We start from the raw sequence: 17,473 nt of genomic DNA, 5'->3' as shown, positions 1-17,473 counted from the left end.
GTATACTTCATGCTATACTGGTCATCAGCCCTTTCTAGGGTGGCTCACCTGTGTCTAAGCACATGGGTTAGTCCCTGCCCAGGGACCTCGTATTATGTTTCGGCTCACACAATGGCATTTATCCTGATATTATATGTGTCCCCTCCCCGCGGAGGAAATCTTATGTGAGACCCCTCTAAGTCATGGACTCTGGTCAGCATCACTCACACGAAAACAGTCTGCGCTTTCACTGCCTCACAACTTCTCAGACAGCTTGTGCTTCTCGGTTCTGTCACGTGTCCTCGGTCATTAGCTTGGTCAACTATAAGCAATGCAGTTGCAGCGATACATTTCCTCCCTTCGTGTTCCACCAGAGACCTCCTGCTGCCACTGCAATACAGAGCCCCCAACCAACCAACAGTCAGCATGACATAATTCCAGGAACAGCTGAGCAGAAATGTTAATCCCTGCGATCCCAGGCAGCATTTTCCCCACTTGGCCACCCTCTGTCCCCTGGGCCCAGGTACCTGCTCACCCTGCCACCTTCCTGCACTGCCTCATGGCCACCCCTTGCACTGGGCACTGGATCTGTACCCATACAGCCTCCTCCCCCATTTTTCTGCACTTTTCAGACTTACCCAGTCTGCTGCCTTAAACGCAGCACTTGCCACTTGCTGGCTGCACTGTTTATTGCCTCCATTTTCTATTTATTTTTATTTATTATTATTTATCTGCGCTCCTCTGCTCTGCACTTTCCACTCTTCCCCCTTCCATGCACTTTTTCCCTTTTCCCTCTCCCGTGCACTTGCGCGTTCTCAATGTCACTGGGCCTAGTAAGATCGTTTTTATGTTGTGCCGTGTCCTCCCCTGTTCCCCTCCCTTGCCTAGTCGCGCTCTGAAACACTTGTGTACGAGCGCGATACAAATAAAATATCATATCATACCTACTGGACAGTTAAATAGTAAAAAACTGAATTCGGAGGCTCTATGCCATTGGGGTCACACGTGCATGGCTCCATAAGGAGGTCCTCATGCCTAGAAGATTGATGTAACCTTTACACTGCCTGTTTTATGTGCTGAAACAAACTTTCATTGTGGTTGTGAAAATACATGGGTGCATACAGAGGTTTTTCTGACTTGGATTTGTTTCAGGAGTTCCATTCAAAGAGGTCCAGAAAGAAGTAGCCAGCATCCTGGAAGGCCGTATTTTAGTTGGCCATGCCTTGCATAATGATTTAAAGGTAGGTGTGCGGGGGGTGTTCTGGTATGTCTTCCCCTGAATTGACTGAAATGCTTTTTAACTTGGTCTAGCCTTATTTTCAACATTTGGTCCTTGAGTTTGAGGCACTCCAACCCCCTTGATTGTAAAAGTGGAATCGTATAACTAAAGTGTTTATTTACCACAGAGTAGTGGAGGATGCCTATGATGCTGGAGGGTTTGTGGGATGATAGCAGGTCGATAGTTTTCCCCAACCATGAAAGCTGGAGAATCTAGAGGGTTCGCACAAGGTAAAAAGGCTGCTTCAACTGCGGGGGGGGGACCGCAGAGAATGTCCTCTCTCGCACTACATGCACATTGATAACAATATAACAATTGTTTTACCATTTCAGCGGGATGGGAATGTCGCTGTAGCCCTAGATAGCTGGACAAAGGACTCTGATGCACAACTACTTTTTAACTTTCAGTCAAACGTCATTACAAATTGCATTGTTTGGCAGACAAGGATATAGTTGGCCATTTTAGACTGCTGAACCCTATTCTCATTTGACGCCATCTCTTCCAGATCCTGTTCCTTGATCATCCACGAAAAAAGATCCGTGATACACAGCGGTATAAACCTTTCAAACAGGAAGTCAAGGTAGTATGATCTATTTCACTAAAATCCTAATGGATATAAGCTGTTTCTCATCCATTTCAGACCTGAAATTATATGTATGACTGAAGATGGAAACTCACATCCCAGGGTTGGGCGGAGGAGGGGGCTGGTTTGAGCTCTAAGAACCCTACTTGGGGTCAGTTGAGATGTTTGAAGGCCCCCTTCTCAAAAAGACTAAAATTAACTTTAGATTTGGGATGTTTGAATTTGTAGCATTTAGGATGACTCTGCATGTTATGTGCTCACTTCAGAGAGCTGCAATCAAAGGTTTAAAGCCTTGTTGGGCTGACATGGCCTCTCATCCTTCGAGGTAAATACGCCGAGTTCCATTACATTGGGTTAATGGCACACTTGTTGCTGTGTTTTTAAGTATGAGGAATTTGGAATGGAGTGTTTATTCAAGAAGGGTTCAGAAGAGCTCTGTATTCAAAGTTCTACAACTTGTGTTGTCTGAAATGTTACATCTGGCTAGACCGTTGCTAATATCACTGCATGATTTAACCCTCTGTTTGGTTTTTTCCTTATTTAGTCTGGGAGGCCCTCTCTGAAACTGCTGTGCAGTAAGCTCTTGAACGTGAAGGTGCAGACCTCTGAGCACTCATCGGTGAGCATTACCTCTGATTTTAGATCCCGTTAATACATGTTCTCAGGCCCCTATGCCAGGAACATTAATGAGCAGAATTGGGGTCATTTTATGCTACCAATGGTGGACTTCAGTAGCTTAGCTTTACTGTGGCAGTACCAAACACCACATGAGGGAGCTGACGGACATTCCAATGAGAGCAGAATTTGGGTCCCGCCATAATCGTGATCACGGTCGTTAATTCATTTGTGTGCCATTTAATTTACCCAGATTGTTTTTCTTTTCAAAATAGAGGCTCTGTTGTTTCAAAGATATTGGCTAGTCTTGGGGCAGGTTCCTATGGCTCATTACCAAAATTTAGAATACTGAATGAATAAAAGCCCACCTTATCTGGAAATCCTTATTAATAATGTGTTGCCACGGATTCTTTCCTTTGCCATTTCCTCTTCTATGAAATATATTTAAGCTTGTGACCGATTAATAGCACCACTATAAAAATCTCCTCTATGCGTCGGGATTAATCTCATTGACTGTTCCCAATTTTTGCTAACCGCTCTTTGCCCTAACACATGGTGACGGCTAGTGGCCATGTTGCTCTATAGCTAGGAGAATTTGCTCTGCTTATCTGACAATTAGCAGCACCTCCCAAGATATTTTTTGCCAAAACATTTCTGGTCGCCACCAGCCCTCTACAACACGTATTGATTCTGTTGGTGTTACACCACATCTAAAAGCAAGTTAATACAATGTTTTTAAATCTGTTCTTGCACAAAGTCTCTTTTAATGTGTTACTGACCATGATCTGTTATTTTACACGACTCCTTCGTTGTAAAGATTTTTCCATTTTTAATTATTTTATTAATCAAGTTTTTAAACACTTGTGTATAGGCACGTTATAAATGCCATATCATATCTTTATGCTTGATACTACTACCTGCACTTATTTAACCTTCCTTTGCTATCTCCTAACACTGCCTCAGTAATCTTACCTAAGCAACATGCATACAAAGAAATGTGTCCTCTGCCTTTGAGCCGCCCACCTACCTAGACATTTCAAAAGAAACATTTGATCCAAGGGATGACCTTACCCACAATTACAAATGGACTTAAGATGGTCCAAGCACACCTCAAGTCCCTAGATGACACTATTTTCCTTTGAAATCATTTCAGCAGATGAGGTGCTGCGGTTCCTGGGAAGACTTCAATTCACCTTATCACCTGGGGAGGAGGGAGCAGCCAATCCGGTGCCATGAAACGCGGGCTGAAACCGCTAATCTCATCCCGTGTTCCCTGGAACTCCCAGGCTGGCTCCCGCAGGCTGCCACCCTTGCCGCGTGCCCGTGCTTTCTCTTCCCCCCCCCTTTTATGTTTACTTTTCCCACCCTCCACAGTCCCGCTTACCTTATTGATGCAGCAACAGCACTTGCTGCAGCACCTTCCCTCCTTGCTTTTCCAGCTGCCAGGTTGATAGAATAGGGGCTCCGTATGCAACCCTGCCTTCCACAACCATGCCGGCTATTTTAGATAAGTATTTTCATTAATTGAATGGGATGCGCTCAGCCACATGAACTCAGGCAAGGGTCCCTTTGAGACTACTAGCTTGGGGAACTGGTGCTGTAGACAAATCCAATAATGAATACACATCCATGTCTGGCTCTGGTCTAAGTGTCTACCATCAACCGCACTTGCAAAGGTTTTCTCAGCAACGAGTTCTTACGGTGCCAGTCAAGAACTGGTATGTTTGTGTTTTAAAACTTGGCACATGTGAAATATTCCACTTCATAGTGCTGGGGACTATAAAGATGCATATCTGAGCACCTCTGCTGCTGCATAATGGCATCTTTTACTATGCAACATTTCTTCTATCTTGTTTCAAGGACAGTAGGAAATGTAATTCCACAAGACATTTGCTATGTTAGCGCTATATACAGGTGGTTGATGTCTCTAGTCATTTGCAAGAAATGTTTAGAGGGAACACCAAGATTGGAAGTTGGGGGGTGGCGATGAAAGGGCAAACCGAAAGGCAGTCTCTCTAGTCGTTGATGACTCTTTGGTTAAATTGGACTGTAGAGTCACTGAAGGTAGGCTTAGGTGAAAACGAGATTGGAATGATTGGGTGGAGAGTGTATGAACGAACAGCAGGGGCAGGCAGATATGTTCAAGCAGTTACCACCCTACCACAAGTGGACAGGAGGGCTATCAGGTGTTGCTTTTACTGCCTGCCGCAACAATCACCAGAGAGCATCATACAAGTGTGTTGCCTAATTGAGTGAACTCCACCGCTCCTTTTCAAGTTTGACGAGCAGAATGAGCCCAGTACAGAGCTTCTGTCTCGCGTTGGTCAATACGCTGATGCCCCAGAAGATGCCAGTAATGAATAACTGTTATTTGTTTTTACACCTGGTCTGTTGATTTTACAAAAGGGGAGGGAGGGGCAATCCGTTAAACTACAGAACGATTTCATTGAGTGACCACCTATGGCAAGATACTTTTGGATAGGGTGGTAGTTTGAGGGTAATGCAATCATTTGTACAAGATGGGGTTTGCAGTACTGTGGAACAAGCTTTCATACTAAGCCTTCTGCTTGAGAAGCTCATTTATGTTAAAAAAAACAATGCTTCTATATGATCTTTTTGTTTTAAGGCAGGCCTTCGATGCTCTATTAAGGAGTTCTTTCTGGAATATATTAAGCTGAAACCCGTGTCCTATTTGGTTGCAATTCAAGGATTAAGTTGTAAAAGGGCTGTTGCTATTTACAGGCGTGGGAGAAAAACGACTGTTTCATTCCCTTGGATCAAAGGAGTTAGACAGGGATGCTTTCTGGCACCACTGGGATTGTCTCTAGGGATGCTTTCTGGCACCACTGTGATTGTCTCTAGATATGAACCATCTGTCAGAGGAGATCTTGGCCCTCATGGTGGATACCCTGCTTCGGACAGTAGTCATTTGGGGAATTCTGCTTCTTGCAAAGGACACCACCGTCCTCTCAAAGACCCCTCGGACCTACAGACTTTGGACAATACATTTCAGGAAATGTGAATACATTAGGGAGTAAAGCTAAATGTATCCTAGAACAAGTGTAAGGATTTCTAAAAAGTGACGCGCCTTGGCGCCAAGTATATATGGACAATACCGATATCGAAATAGTTCCCCATTTAGTTATTAGATTTATTAAAAAATGCATTTGGTAATGTAAAATCAAAAAAGTGAGCTAATTTTGGCAAGACGTTGAAGCACTACCATTTTGCTACACGTTATATAGGAAGAGTTTTATGCCCTTCTTTGGATGTTTTCAAAGCCTATGAAACTAAAGGTCTGGTTAAGAGGGAAAGCATAATTTATTGTTTTCATTTTTAAAAATGTTTTCCTTTTCCCTTTTTTTTTTCTCTACAATAACTTGCACAGAATGCTTCCTCTCTTTTGCAACGTATCTGCTAAGGCATCGATTTCAATGTTCAAAATGTAAACCACTGTATTATTGGATAAAAATCCTGTGTCCCCCCAGCTTGGATATTTATCAAAGATTTGAAGGATCTTAATATTGCTGTCATTGTGTCGCTCCCCTGTCTTCAACCTATTCAAGAGTTGACTGGTAGGTACTCTTGGTCTAGATGTTTATTTCAAACCAGCAGCGATACACAAGGGTATGTGTGTATGTGTTGGACGCATGGGAACCTTGAGCATTAACCCATTTAGAAGTGTGAAAAAAGGCATGGTCATTGTTAGGGCGATTTGCTCGTGCCCCCACCCCATATATCTCCTAGTGAGACTCCCAGTACTTTTGCTGGACTTCTGGACCTTTTTCTTTATATCCTGAATGAGTGGAGCCTTTTCAACTCATTCAGTCTTATGGGCTCTGTCTTTTGAAACTCTGTTCTGTGTTTTACTTTTACTATGGAGTCTACTCTTCTTCATATCTCTTTTAAGGCATCTGTGTTTAACTTTTGTAGCACACAGCTCCTTATGGGCAGTGTTGCTGGGAACCCTTTGGGTTCTCCTTTGAGATTCTTGTTTTATCCTTGGTACTATTCTTAAGGATATCCCTCCTAAAACGTTTTACATATAGGCACGCACCACCTTATGAGGAGTGCCTCTCTCTGCTCCTGTGACTTTTTAGTCATATAGACAATCCTCTAGTTACGGCTGGTGGCAGCGAACGGGTTTTACCAACTATTGTGCTATTTATTAATGCAGACTATATTCACAGTCCAGGTTGTGTACAATTTATTTTATGAATTGGTGTATTTATAATGTGCCTATACACAATGTGTTTCGAGGAAGACAAGAGGGTGCGGGAACAGGGGGGGCAGAACAAATACAATCATACTAGGCCTTGTGACGTTCTGATCGTGCAGTAAAGAGAAATGCAGCGGAGGGGAGAGGACAGGGGTGAAGGGGAGTCGGGGGGGGGAGTGCCAGTCAGGGCGGAAGGACCCGTGCGAAAGGCGAGTGCCAGGGGAGACCAGGTGGACAGAGCCATAGGAAAGCACAGAGTGCAGGGGAGGGAAGGTCCACGAGCTAAGTGTAAGGGGCTGTAAGGGCTGCAGGCCCAGCCAGGCTTGGGCAGAACCTGGAAGGGCAAGGGCAGGTCAAAGGGGGGCAGGCGGATGGTCAGGGGAGACCAAGTGCAGGGGTGGACTGGATTAGCGGGGCTTGGTGCCTTGTAAGACTTTGAAGGAACCAGGCCAGCCGCCAATCAACAGGCAGATGGGGACATTAGCTGGGGAGAGAAAAGGAAGGTCTTGAGAAGCTTCTAGAACTGAACTTGAGTCGATCCGGCTCAAGTCTGAGAGGGGCAGGGAGGCCATTCCAGAGGGAGGCTCCTGCAGAGAAGCGAGATCTACCCCCCCCCCCCCCACCCCCACTCTCTGCTCGGAAGTGTCTTACCTGCAGAGAGTTAGAGCTAGAAGGTAGGGATATAAGGAGGGAGAATTGGATGTAGAGGGGTGCCAGGCCCCAGAAAGCCTTGTGGATGATGCAGAGGGTCTTGAATTTGATCCGCACAGCAACTGGGAACCAGTGGAGAGAGTTTAGGGCTGGCGAGATGCAGTCCCTGGGCTTGAGGCCAAGAAGTCTCGAAGTCCTGTTCTGGATTAGTTGAAGGGGGCGAAGGAGGAATCGGGCAGATTGAGGAAGAGGCTGTTGCAGTAGTTCAGCCTGGAGAGGACCAGAGCTTTGGAGACATTGAGTGTCTGGGGGAAGGTGAGGAAAGGAAGACTGCCTCTGAGGATGTGCAGCTGATAGTGGGCCTTCTTGGAAAAGGATGTGATGTGAGGAGAGAAGGAGAGGAGTCGAAGATGACACCAAGGTTTTTTACCTCACGGGAGGGTGAAAAGAGGGGTCCCCTGAAGGGCGACCAGAGTGTGGGAGGGAAAGAGGGAGCAGGGGTCCCAATGAGAAGGATCTCTGTCTTACTGGCATTAAGGCAGAGATTGTTAGCAGTGCACCATGCCTGAATAGCAGACAGGCAGTCAGGAATGAGAGAGGAGGAGGCAGAGGAGGGAGGCCAGAAGGAGAGCTGCGTGTCATCCGCATAACACTGGAAGTTGGGAGAGAAGGTGGTGATCAAATGGGCTAGAGGGGCCAGGTAGATGTTGAAAAGCCAGTGGGAGAGGTTGGAACCCTGAGTGACAGCACAGTTGGAGTGTGAGATTGTGGGGAGAAAAGGGCCTGTTTGTACCTGGGAAGGTCGGTCTGAGAGGAAGGAGGTCAACCAGTCCAGAGCCCGGTCAGTGATACAAAGGATGTCACATAGCTGATTTATCAGGGTGGCATGATTGACCATATCAAAGGTAGAAGAAAGGTCAGGAAGGATGAGAATGGCAGGAGATCTGGAATCGGGATTAGAGAGCAGGTCTTCATGGGTGTTCAGGAGAGCAGTTTGCGTGCCTCTGGCTGCTCTGAAGCCAGACTAGTGGTCGTGGAGATAACTAACAGATTCAGTGTAATGGATAAGTTGGGAGATGGCCAGCTTCTCCAAGAGTTTGCCCAGGAAGGAGGTAATTGAGATAGGGTGGTAGATTGCCAGACAGGAAGGGTCAGCAGAAGGCTTTTTGAGGAGAGGGTGCACAAGGGAGTGTTTGAGGAGTAAGAAGTGAGGGGAAGGTCACCTATGTACTAACTTGGTGGCCCCCTTTCTTTTTTTTGCCATTTCTAGTGTGGGTGTCCTTTGTTAGCCCTTCTTCCACCATTCTGGGGTGGGTCTGTCTGTCTGTCATTAGGCGGGAACCCTTGGGTGTCCCTGCCTAGGTTCCAGTGTGTCTGGGCAGGCAGGAAGTGGCAGATGAGTTTTCACCAGTGCCCACTGGGGCGGGTGGGGGAGTGGGGAGCGGGGGGTTGGCTGGGATTATTACATGCCACCTGCCCCTTTCTGTAAGCTGCTGAGAGAGATTGCAGAGGAATGTGTGCTGACACTGAATAAAAGGTGATGTTCCTGAGGTGAAAGGCAAGTCGACCACTAGAAACTGAAGTAACCGAAGAAGACTACCAGAAACGCCTGAAGACCCTTTACAACACCATGAAGCAACCACTGCTCTGACCCGGTTTTCTATGTGACGGGGGAGCTCCAAAGAGGGTGACTCCTTCCCTTTAGCTGGTGGGGCCAGCCAGCCCTAAGACGAACTACAATCTGAGCCATCTCCCAAGGTGCTGTGCCTTTCCAGAGCTGCAGACCGCAAATAGCAGGAGACCTCCAACCCAATTGCAGTGCATTGTATTTGAAAGGCTGAATCCATCCAAGTCTTTGCTGAGCTCCAGGTGAGCCTCAAGAGACACAATCTGATTCGTCCAATTGCCCTCACCAGAGTGCTGGACTCCTATAATCAAAGAAGATTGATCGGGGGCGAATCATGTCCATTGTTGGTGCTGCAGAAAAGGCACCAAAACCACAGACTAACCAGAGAAGCTGAAGAAATCTGTGCCAGTGGGCCTCTCGAGACTGCTGCTGAGATATCAGAATCCTGCCTTGAGTCACCAGACCAAGGAATCCAGATACCGGGTCCATTGCTGCTGTCTACCGGAGAATACAGCCACAAACATTTCTTCTAACCTAAGGTACTGTGGGGTGAAAAGGTATTGCTTACTTTAAACAAGAGTTGCTCCAGAGTGGTGTAGTGAGCAAAGCGGTGTCCACTCTTACCTCTGACCCAAGCTGCCGGCTTGTGTCCCTTTTGCAAGTCCTTTAACAGGGTCTCCAACATTGTGTTAATTCTTCTAGCATCCTTAACTAAAGACTGAAAGTATCCACTGGAACATTTGCTGTTCTGCTGCTTTGTAAGACTTTGAGCCCTCTCCACACTTGCATTGAGTTAGGGATTGGACTTTTAAAACTTTAGTTTGCAAAGAAAAACGCCTCTAGAACCTTGAGCTTGGGTACTGTTTGACTAACCTTTTTATCCTTCCTAAAAGTTTTTGCGAACTAAATACAATTACTGTATATCTTTGTACGATGGTACAACTGTCATTAGTGTCAAACTTTGAAAAAATTATACCGCGAGCAACTACCAGCTAAGCAGTTGCCTTTTGAAAAGTATTTATAAGTAATCCTGTGTGTGTTGCTTAAGTGATATAAATGTTAAAGGTATTTGTACCGCGCACCGTCACCAACGGAATTGGTCCCGAGGCGCTCAGGCGGATCTGTAAACAAGAAGGTGGGTTGGGTTAGTAAGGTGTAGAGGGATAGGATAGTGTAAGGAGTGATGTCCTGTTGGCAGCTTCAGTTCGGTTGACACCACGCGCTGAGCTTTGGTGCGAGTATCAGATCGAAGTCAAACCTCGTGTGCTGTTAGTGCGGCTTGTGTGTTTTTTTGTTGTTGTGATGCAGTGCGTGCGGCTTGCTGTGCGAGAGGTGGTTGTGTGGGTTTTGTATGGGTTAAGTATGCAGAGACGTAGAGCTTTTTGGTTAGTGGGTTATATGTCTTGCGGCTGACCTTGGCGGTTTGGCTAGATGCCTACATTTGAGAATCCTTCATGGTTGGGAGGGGAGGGGGCAGGTCTCACAGTACACTACGTTTCACCATACAGTAGGAAAGGTGGTGGCTACACCTACATTTAAGAAACCTGCAGAGTGTATGCGGCGCAGGCTAACATTCACAACTCTATCTAAGTGTGGCATTGGCTAACATTCACAAATCTGACGTGGTGGGTAGGCCTAGGTTGCACAATGCATTGCATTTCAGCATACAGTGGACAAAGCTGTAGACCACACCTAGACCTGTGAATCCAGCACAGTGGGAGAAAGGCCCAGGTTCCATGACAGGCGGGTTTCAACCTATAATAGAGACTGAGGCCACACCTAGACCCGGGAGTCCGGCCAAGTGCGAGAAGGGCCCAGGCTTCACAATACACTACATTTCACCCTACAGTAGGAAAGGTGGTGGCTACACCTACATTTAAGAAACCTGCAGAGTGTATGCGGCGCAGGCTAACATTCACAACTCTATCTAAGTGTGGCATTGGCTAACATTCACAAATATGTCTGGATGCGGCGCAGGCTAGTGGTTAATGGTGTTTTAACCATATGTGAAGATGGAGGATACACCTAGATCTGAGAGTCCTGTATAGTGGGACAAGGCCTAGGTTTCAAATGCAGCAGGCGTCAGAATATAATACGCTAGGTGTAGGTCATAGCAGACACAAATTGTTAGATGTAGCTATACCTGAGAGCAAATTCTCCATGGGCGATCTCTGGTTGGAAAGATCCATAGGAGAGTGAAGCTGGTAACATTTGCCTTGCATGCTAAGTTATGAGGTAAGGTAATATAGAGTGGCAGGGCTTTCTGGAGTAGAGTAATTGCTCTACTCCCCTCCCAGGCCACACTTACTTTGGTGGTTGCTGCTGGTTGACGGCTGGCCGCTGGCTTCTCCTGCTGACACCTGCAGACACTTTCTGGAGCCGCCTTTTGTCTTAGGGCCCTTGGCCGCAGGGGCTGCATGGGCAGAGGGCTGCCTTGGGAAGGTCAAGGATAAGGAGGAGGTGGACTAATCGGGGCTGGGGGAAGGTGCGGAAAGCAGGGGAAGACTGGAGCGCTGAGGCTTGGGCAGTGAGGATCGCGCGGAGTAAAGATGCACCATGATGGAAAAATGCAGGGCAGGGGGACCACCAGACCAAAGCTCACCTGTTTGCGTCAAAGAGAAGACACCAGGACGCACTTAAACGATATGAAAATACTTAAAGAATGAAGATGCAACTGAAGTAACAAAGTAAACATTCATGCAAGTACGAAGAAATATACACTAAGGGGATAAGTGAGAAGAGAATCAGCAAATGTATATACACGTAGAAATGCAAGGTAGATGAGAAATAAAGAAGCTTGCTGCTGTAGAAAATATAACACGAGTGAAGTGGGCATGTTGAAAAGATGGCCGTCGGGGCCGTTATTCTGCTATTAATCTGTTTTATGTGTAGTCCTAGGTAGTTATGCGTGGTACCAGATAGACTGCAGTCAATTATGTTACTAAGACCATTCTTGTGTCAGCATACATATATATTTTAATATAAATGTATTAGTTTAAGTGTTTCTTTGAACTACTGTAGTAACTGGGTTCAGTGTACTTGCCTACAGCTCACATCTTCCTCTCATGATAAGCCCGACTGCTCTGCCACTCTACCAAGGTTCCATGAGTAGTACAGACTGATGGGACATGTATACCATTGGGATAGTTTTATGACGTCTTACCTCAAGTGGACTTTAGGAAAACTCCCCTAACACTTATCTTCAAAAGAACTATTTACTTTTTGAGAGATCTTACTATTGTTCAACCCTCCTATGTTAGGATCTGTCTGTCTATTTTACCACTAGTCTCCATTACTACTCATGGGTCATCAAACTATGTTACATGTCCTTATTGTGACGATTGTAATGAAAATGCAATACACCTTTAACTTACCTGTTCCTTATAAATTGCTATACAAAGAAAGTGTGCTTATTACAGACTTTGAACTCTATTGAAATATAAACCTGCAAGGAGAATTTAAGAGTGAATTGCCAGCTGAGCTCATGTGTATGTATACCTGTGTCAAATTATGTTTTATAAGAGCATGGTCTTTACAATTAAATTAAAACTAGTGTGCCTTTTAGGGGTTATCTGTCTTAATGCTAGTCTATTTGGCTTGTTAATTGGTGTACTGATGGGTAGAACACTGCTTTTAAATGCAATTGTGGAGTTGGAGGGACATTTTCTGAATAAACTGGAATGAAAGGAACTGAAATAGCAGGATTCGTCATACGGTTTGTTACACTAACTCTGAGGTGGACCTCTAATTTTCTAGAAGAACTATTCCACTCCCCCCACATTGCTTGGCCGATCCTATCCAGACAATTAGGAGCTATTAGACACCTTCAGCATAACGATGCAACATGATGCAACTCCTTGAAATGTATGTCGCCTGTTTTCTTTCTCTGTGCAGGTTCAAGATGCCCAGGCGGCCATGAGGCTCTACACTTTACATAAGAAGCAGTGGGAGGCCAGCATAACCGCCAAGTATAAAGATAAGAAACAAACAAACAAGGACAAGCCTGCAACGCTGTCTTCTTAATGACCCTTCAGCCTTTTTTGCGGCATCATAAGCCTTGACATCAAACCAGGCAGCATTGGTGGTCTTTGGAAAAAACATGTGGCAGAGTTTTATCCTTGTACCTGGTCCAGATGTTGGTAAAACGCTTGAGGACTAAGCAGGCCTTCTGGTTCGACTTTTCAACTGCGTAGTCTGTAACTTGTGTTGAGGGCTAGAAAGATGCTACTGCCCCATGCCCTTGTGGATGGTTGTGAGACTTTGGAATTAAAGAGGGCACCACCTGGACTAGATAAAGGTGAATCCAGTCTGCATCATCTGAGCTCTTCGTATTTTAGGGAATCGTGAAGCAGGCTCATCACCTCACCCAACTATGCAATACGGTGGAACAAGGAAACACATGAGGAGTTTCCAAAAAGACACTACCTACATGGGTTAAACTTCATACCTTTTTGAAATTCACTTGGACAGTGCCATTTATTTGTACATTATGCAGTGTCTGTTACGAGGTATTGCTGTCTGAAAAGTACAGGAGATGATTCTGGATGGAATGGCAGTTCGACACCCTCTGAAAGACATGAGATGCACTCTTGCTTTGAAAGCATGATGATCTTTTTTTCCTGCATACCAACATATTTTGACATCTGTGCTAGTGAAGTGGGAATCCCTTGAAAAGAGGAAAGGGTGTTTAATGAGCACCAGAGCCCCCCTCCCCTCCACCATATAAGTTTTGTGCATTTGGTTTGTATTTAAGCAGGAGAAAGACTAACACTAGTTCACCAACATTGCCATTTCTTTCCAATTCATATTATGAGTACTCTCCAATGTCACGGTCATTTCCCAACAGCGTAGGGTATTAAAGGCATGTGAACCTATGGAAGAATCGGTGGCATAGAATCTATTATTCTGTTGAAAGCACATCATGATTTGCATTGTATCTGTAAGCATTGAGCTCTTGTGTTTGTATGTCTTGTTGGTGAAATCTGGAGTTACCAATGGACCCTCAAAGGGCCAAGAGATGATGACGGCATGCGTTAAACTGACCATTTCTAGATCCCAAAATAAGGCTGCTTCCTACGAGGAGTAGCTAAAAACACAGGGCCCTGTGATCAAACTCTCTTCCTGTTTCCTCGTTCGGATAATCGTGAAGCTGGAAGAACATCTACAGAGGTTCAAATGATTCTGTTTACGTTCTTGCGTTATGCACTATGGTCTTGCTTTAACTGCTAGCTCGCTAAGCCCTTTTAATGATGCCAAAGAACAGGAACTAACAATGAATGACTGGCCTCTTGGTCTGGTAGCAGTCATGCCCTGCTGTTCCGTTTAGGATCCCCTTTGTTTGTGGGAAATGCAACAGAGCTGGTCTCTTGCTAAACTAAGGTATTTTGTGCCTCAAAACGTTTTTATTTTTTAAAACTCTTAAAAATCCAAATAAACTCTGTGTCTGATTTATTATTTGCAATAAATGCTTATTAAGGATTCTCCATGGTGGTGGTGTTAGAGGGGGTCTTATTGTGTGATGGGGTCTGTTCCAAGTTGGCATTGGAAGAGGGTGCCTGCTCCGCGGGGGTGCTTTGGGAAGGGTTCTGCTCCACGGTGGTGCTTTGGGAAGGGCTCTGCTCCACGGTGGCGATTTGGGAAGGGCTCTGCTCCACGGTGGCGCTTTGGGAAGGGCTCTGGGAAGGGCTCTGCTCCACGATGGCGCTTTGGGAAGGGCTCTGCTCCACGATGGCACTTTGGGAAGAGCTCTGCTCCACAATGACGCTTTGGGAAGAGCTCTGCTCCACGGTGGCGCTTTGCGAGGGGATCTGCTCCAGGCTTTCACTGCAAGAAGGGCTCAGCTCCACAATGGCACTAAGAGAGGGTATCTGCTCCAGGCTTTCACTGCAAGAAGGGATTTGATCCAAAGAGGCACTGTGAGATGGTGTTCCCACCAGGCTTGCACGTGGCGAGAAGGGCAGCTTCACAGTTGCACTGCGAGATTGGAGCAGCTCAACCGGGGCACTAAGAGAGTGGGGCAACAGTTCAGTGGCACTGTGAGAATGCAGCAGCTCAACTGGGGCACTTTGAGAATGTGACAGCTTTCGTGTAGGGCTCGAGAGAAACTGGTCCACAATGGCACGGTGTGCCTGCTCCACAGAGGCTGTTTGGAGTGCTGTTTCTGTCAGGGGAGAGAAAGATGTATTAGTTTAGGAACATTAACTTTTCCCTTGTGCCTCTCAATAAATCGAATTATTTGATTGAACCGTCATTGATTTACCGTATTGCTGTAGTTTCAGAAGTGCTGCTGTCGCAAAGTCCACAATCTCCTGAAAAAGTAAGCAGACAACATCAGCCTGGACTCTGTAGCCCTTGGTAAACCTAAGAGCAAGTGTAAACCCAAACAGTCTAGACCTAGTTCTGCTTCTTGCAAAGCCAGCAACCATTTTATGAAGTCTCCCAAAGTCAGTCTGCCATGATGGCTCTTGAAAAAGTTCTCGCTTTCCCCCAAGAAATGTCTAAGGTCTACAGAGGTTCACCCACCACTAAAACACTAGGAAGAACTTTGCATGTTTCTATGTTATGGGAAAGGAGTGGGCTGTCACTACCAGAGGTAGTGCTGACTGATGCAAATAATGTTTTATTGTTGCTAAATGGCAATTATGTAAACAATGGAAGCAAAATTGTTCATGCTAAAGAAGGAAGGTCACATTTGCATTCAAAGCCATGTTTTGGGCCAAATAACTAATCCAACAAGATCTTGATTGCTTAGTTATATCGTTTGTTTGTTTTATTCACTTATAATGCGCCCCAGACCCGAAGGTAGCCGGGCGCAGCAGTACAGAAAATGCAAAGCTTAAGTTACAGGGTAGCGTCATGGGTTGCATACAGTGTACAAAATACAATATATCACAGGTAGGCGGCAATTGCAATTTACATGCAAAATTAGTACAAAATACAATAAAGACAGTTATATAAAGGCACTAGGTGGACGTTATCTCATCGGCCTCGTGGGCAGAGTGAAGAGGTCCATAAGATCAAAGTAGAACAGGATAATGATGTGTATATGCTAGGGTTGTGTAAGGATAAGTGGGCACAAATGGGCTAATCATTGGCATACGTCAGCAGATTAATGTAGTTAGTTCTGAATTTCAGAAAGGGCTGCTCCTCACGTAGAGGGTTTGGCAGTGAGTTCCATAATTGGGCCGCTTGAACCTGGAAGCTGCTACCCCCTGCCTTAGATAGCCTGAATCTTGGAATGATGAGGCTATTGGCATTAGAGGTTCTGGCAGGGCGCGTGTGGTTTCTTTTTGTAAGTTTGTTACAGAGATAGCTCGGTGCGGCATTGTTCAGGGCTTTGTGAACCAGGGACGCTACTTTTAAGTGGATTTTGTTTTGGGTGGACAGCCAGTTGTTTTGACACCTGATCTTTGAAATATACGATCTTTTAGACACACTGAGGGCAGCTCGTAGGGCATCGTTTTGTAGAATTTGAATACGGTGGGTGATGGATTTATTTGCTCCAATGTAGAGGGCGTTACAATAGTCGAGCCTCGAGAGGATTAATGCTCTCGCTAGGATAAGGCAATTGTTGTCAAGAGAGAAAGTGCTTGCCTGCTCTAATGAGCTTGCATGTGTAGGCGGTGACCGAAGCCAATGACTTCACCTGCTTGTCGAAGAAGAGGGTGGCCTCCAGATAGAAGCCAAGTGTCTTCACGTCTTTAGATACCTTGATGATATTCCCATCAATTTCAAATGAGGTATAGTCCTGGCTAAGTTTTTTAATGTTAGAATGTATCCCTAGGATGATCAACTCTGTTTTGTCATCGTTCAGGCATAGACCGTGGGTTGCCATCCATGCCTGAACGATTATATATACCCTATTCACCAAGGCCAAATCCTTGTTGTAATCCCCGGAAAGTGGGAGGAGAATCTGGGTATCATCTGCATAGTTAGTGTAGGTGATACCGAGATGGTCCAGATCATCGGCAACTTTCTCCCTGTGACCGATGGTGAAGTAACTGATTTGTTGATAAGCATGCATCCAACCAGCTGTCCTGAGGATCTCCTCCCATCAAAAATCCTAGGGATACGTTTGTGCCATTTTTCAGAAGATTCATCAACGCCTCTTTTGCGCAGGGTATCGTTCCGGCAGGTATTAAAGATGTAGCTGTGACACCACTACTGAAGAAACCGGGTCTAGATCCCAAGGATTACACCAACCTCAGGCCAATAACAAACGCCTCCTTTCTATTGAAAATTATCGCCAACCCCACTTAATGCTATCCTTTGCAACCCCATCTACCTAGCCCATAGATGAACGGCTAAAACCTTTTAAAATGATTCTGCAAAACATGCAGTAAAGGACCTAGTACGTTTAAAATGTACTTCTCCATCCCCGACCCAGTCTTCCACTTGTATAACCACACTATAAAATATGCTAATATATATTTTCGTGGCAGGAACTTTCTATGTTCATCCCCTCACAATATACTGCTTGTTTAATTGATGCTGTCACTGTAAGAGGTGGATGGGGAACAA

General features: G+C 45.5%; 2 protein-coding genes across 4 annotated transcripts in view; one reads left to right on the top strand and one right to left on the bottom strand.

Moving 5' to 3' along the window:
* REXO4 (REX4 homolog, 3'-5' exonuclease) overlaps positions 1-14,431 on the top strand; it is a 185,864-nt gene extending 171,433 nt beyond the window's left edge. For 2 of the 3 annotated variants that reach the window (XM_069609353.1, XM_069609355.1), the window contains exons 6-9: positions 1,132-1,220; positions 1,764-1,838; positions 2,386-2,460; positions 12,848-14,405. In XM_069609353.1, the coding sequence (XP_069465454.1) occupies positions 1,132-1,220; positions 1,764-1,838; positions 2,386-2,460; positions 12,848-12,976 (368 nt within the window). In that variant the 3' untranslated portion in view covers positions 12,977-14,405. Of the gene's footprint in view, positions 1-1,131; positions 1,221-1,763; positions 1,839-2,385; positions 2,461-12,847 lie in introns of all 3 variants that reach the window. The other variant, XM_069609354.1, reaches the window with a different exon arrangement.
* Positions 14,425-17,473, bottom strand: part of STKLD1 (serine/threonine kinase like domain containing 1) — a 595,840-nt gene continuing 592,791 nt past the window's right edge. The window contains exons 19-20 of the mRNA XM_069609351.1: positions 15,213-15,261; positions 14,425-15,113 (exon numbers count right to left, since the gene is read on the bottom strand). Coding sequence (XP_069465452.1) covers positions 14,425-15,113; positions 15,213-15,261 — 738 coding nt within the window. The remainder of the gene's footprint in view (positions 15,114-15,212; positions 15,262-17,473) is intronic.

Source organism: Ambystoma mexicanum, chromosome 8 (assembly GCF_040938575.1).
Source record: "Ambystoma mexicanum isolate Mex_15411 chromosome 8, UKY_AmexF1_1, whole genome shotgun sequence".
NCBI lineage: Eukaryota > Metazoa > Chordata > Amphibia > Caudata > Ambystomatidae > Ambystoma > Ambystoma mexicanum.
The sequence above is the reverse complement of the archived record's forward strand: the minus strand, read 5'-3'. Positions and strand labels throughout refer to the sequence as shown.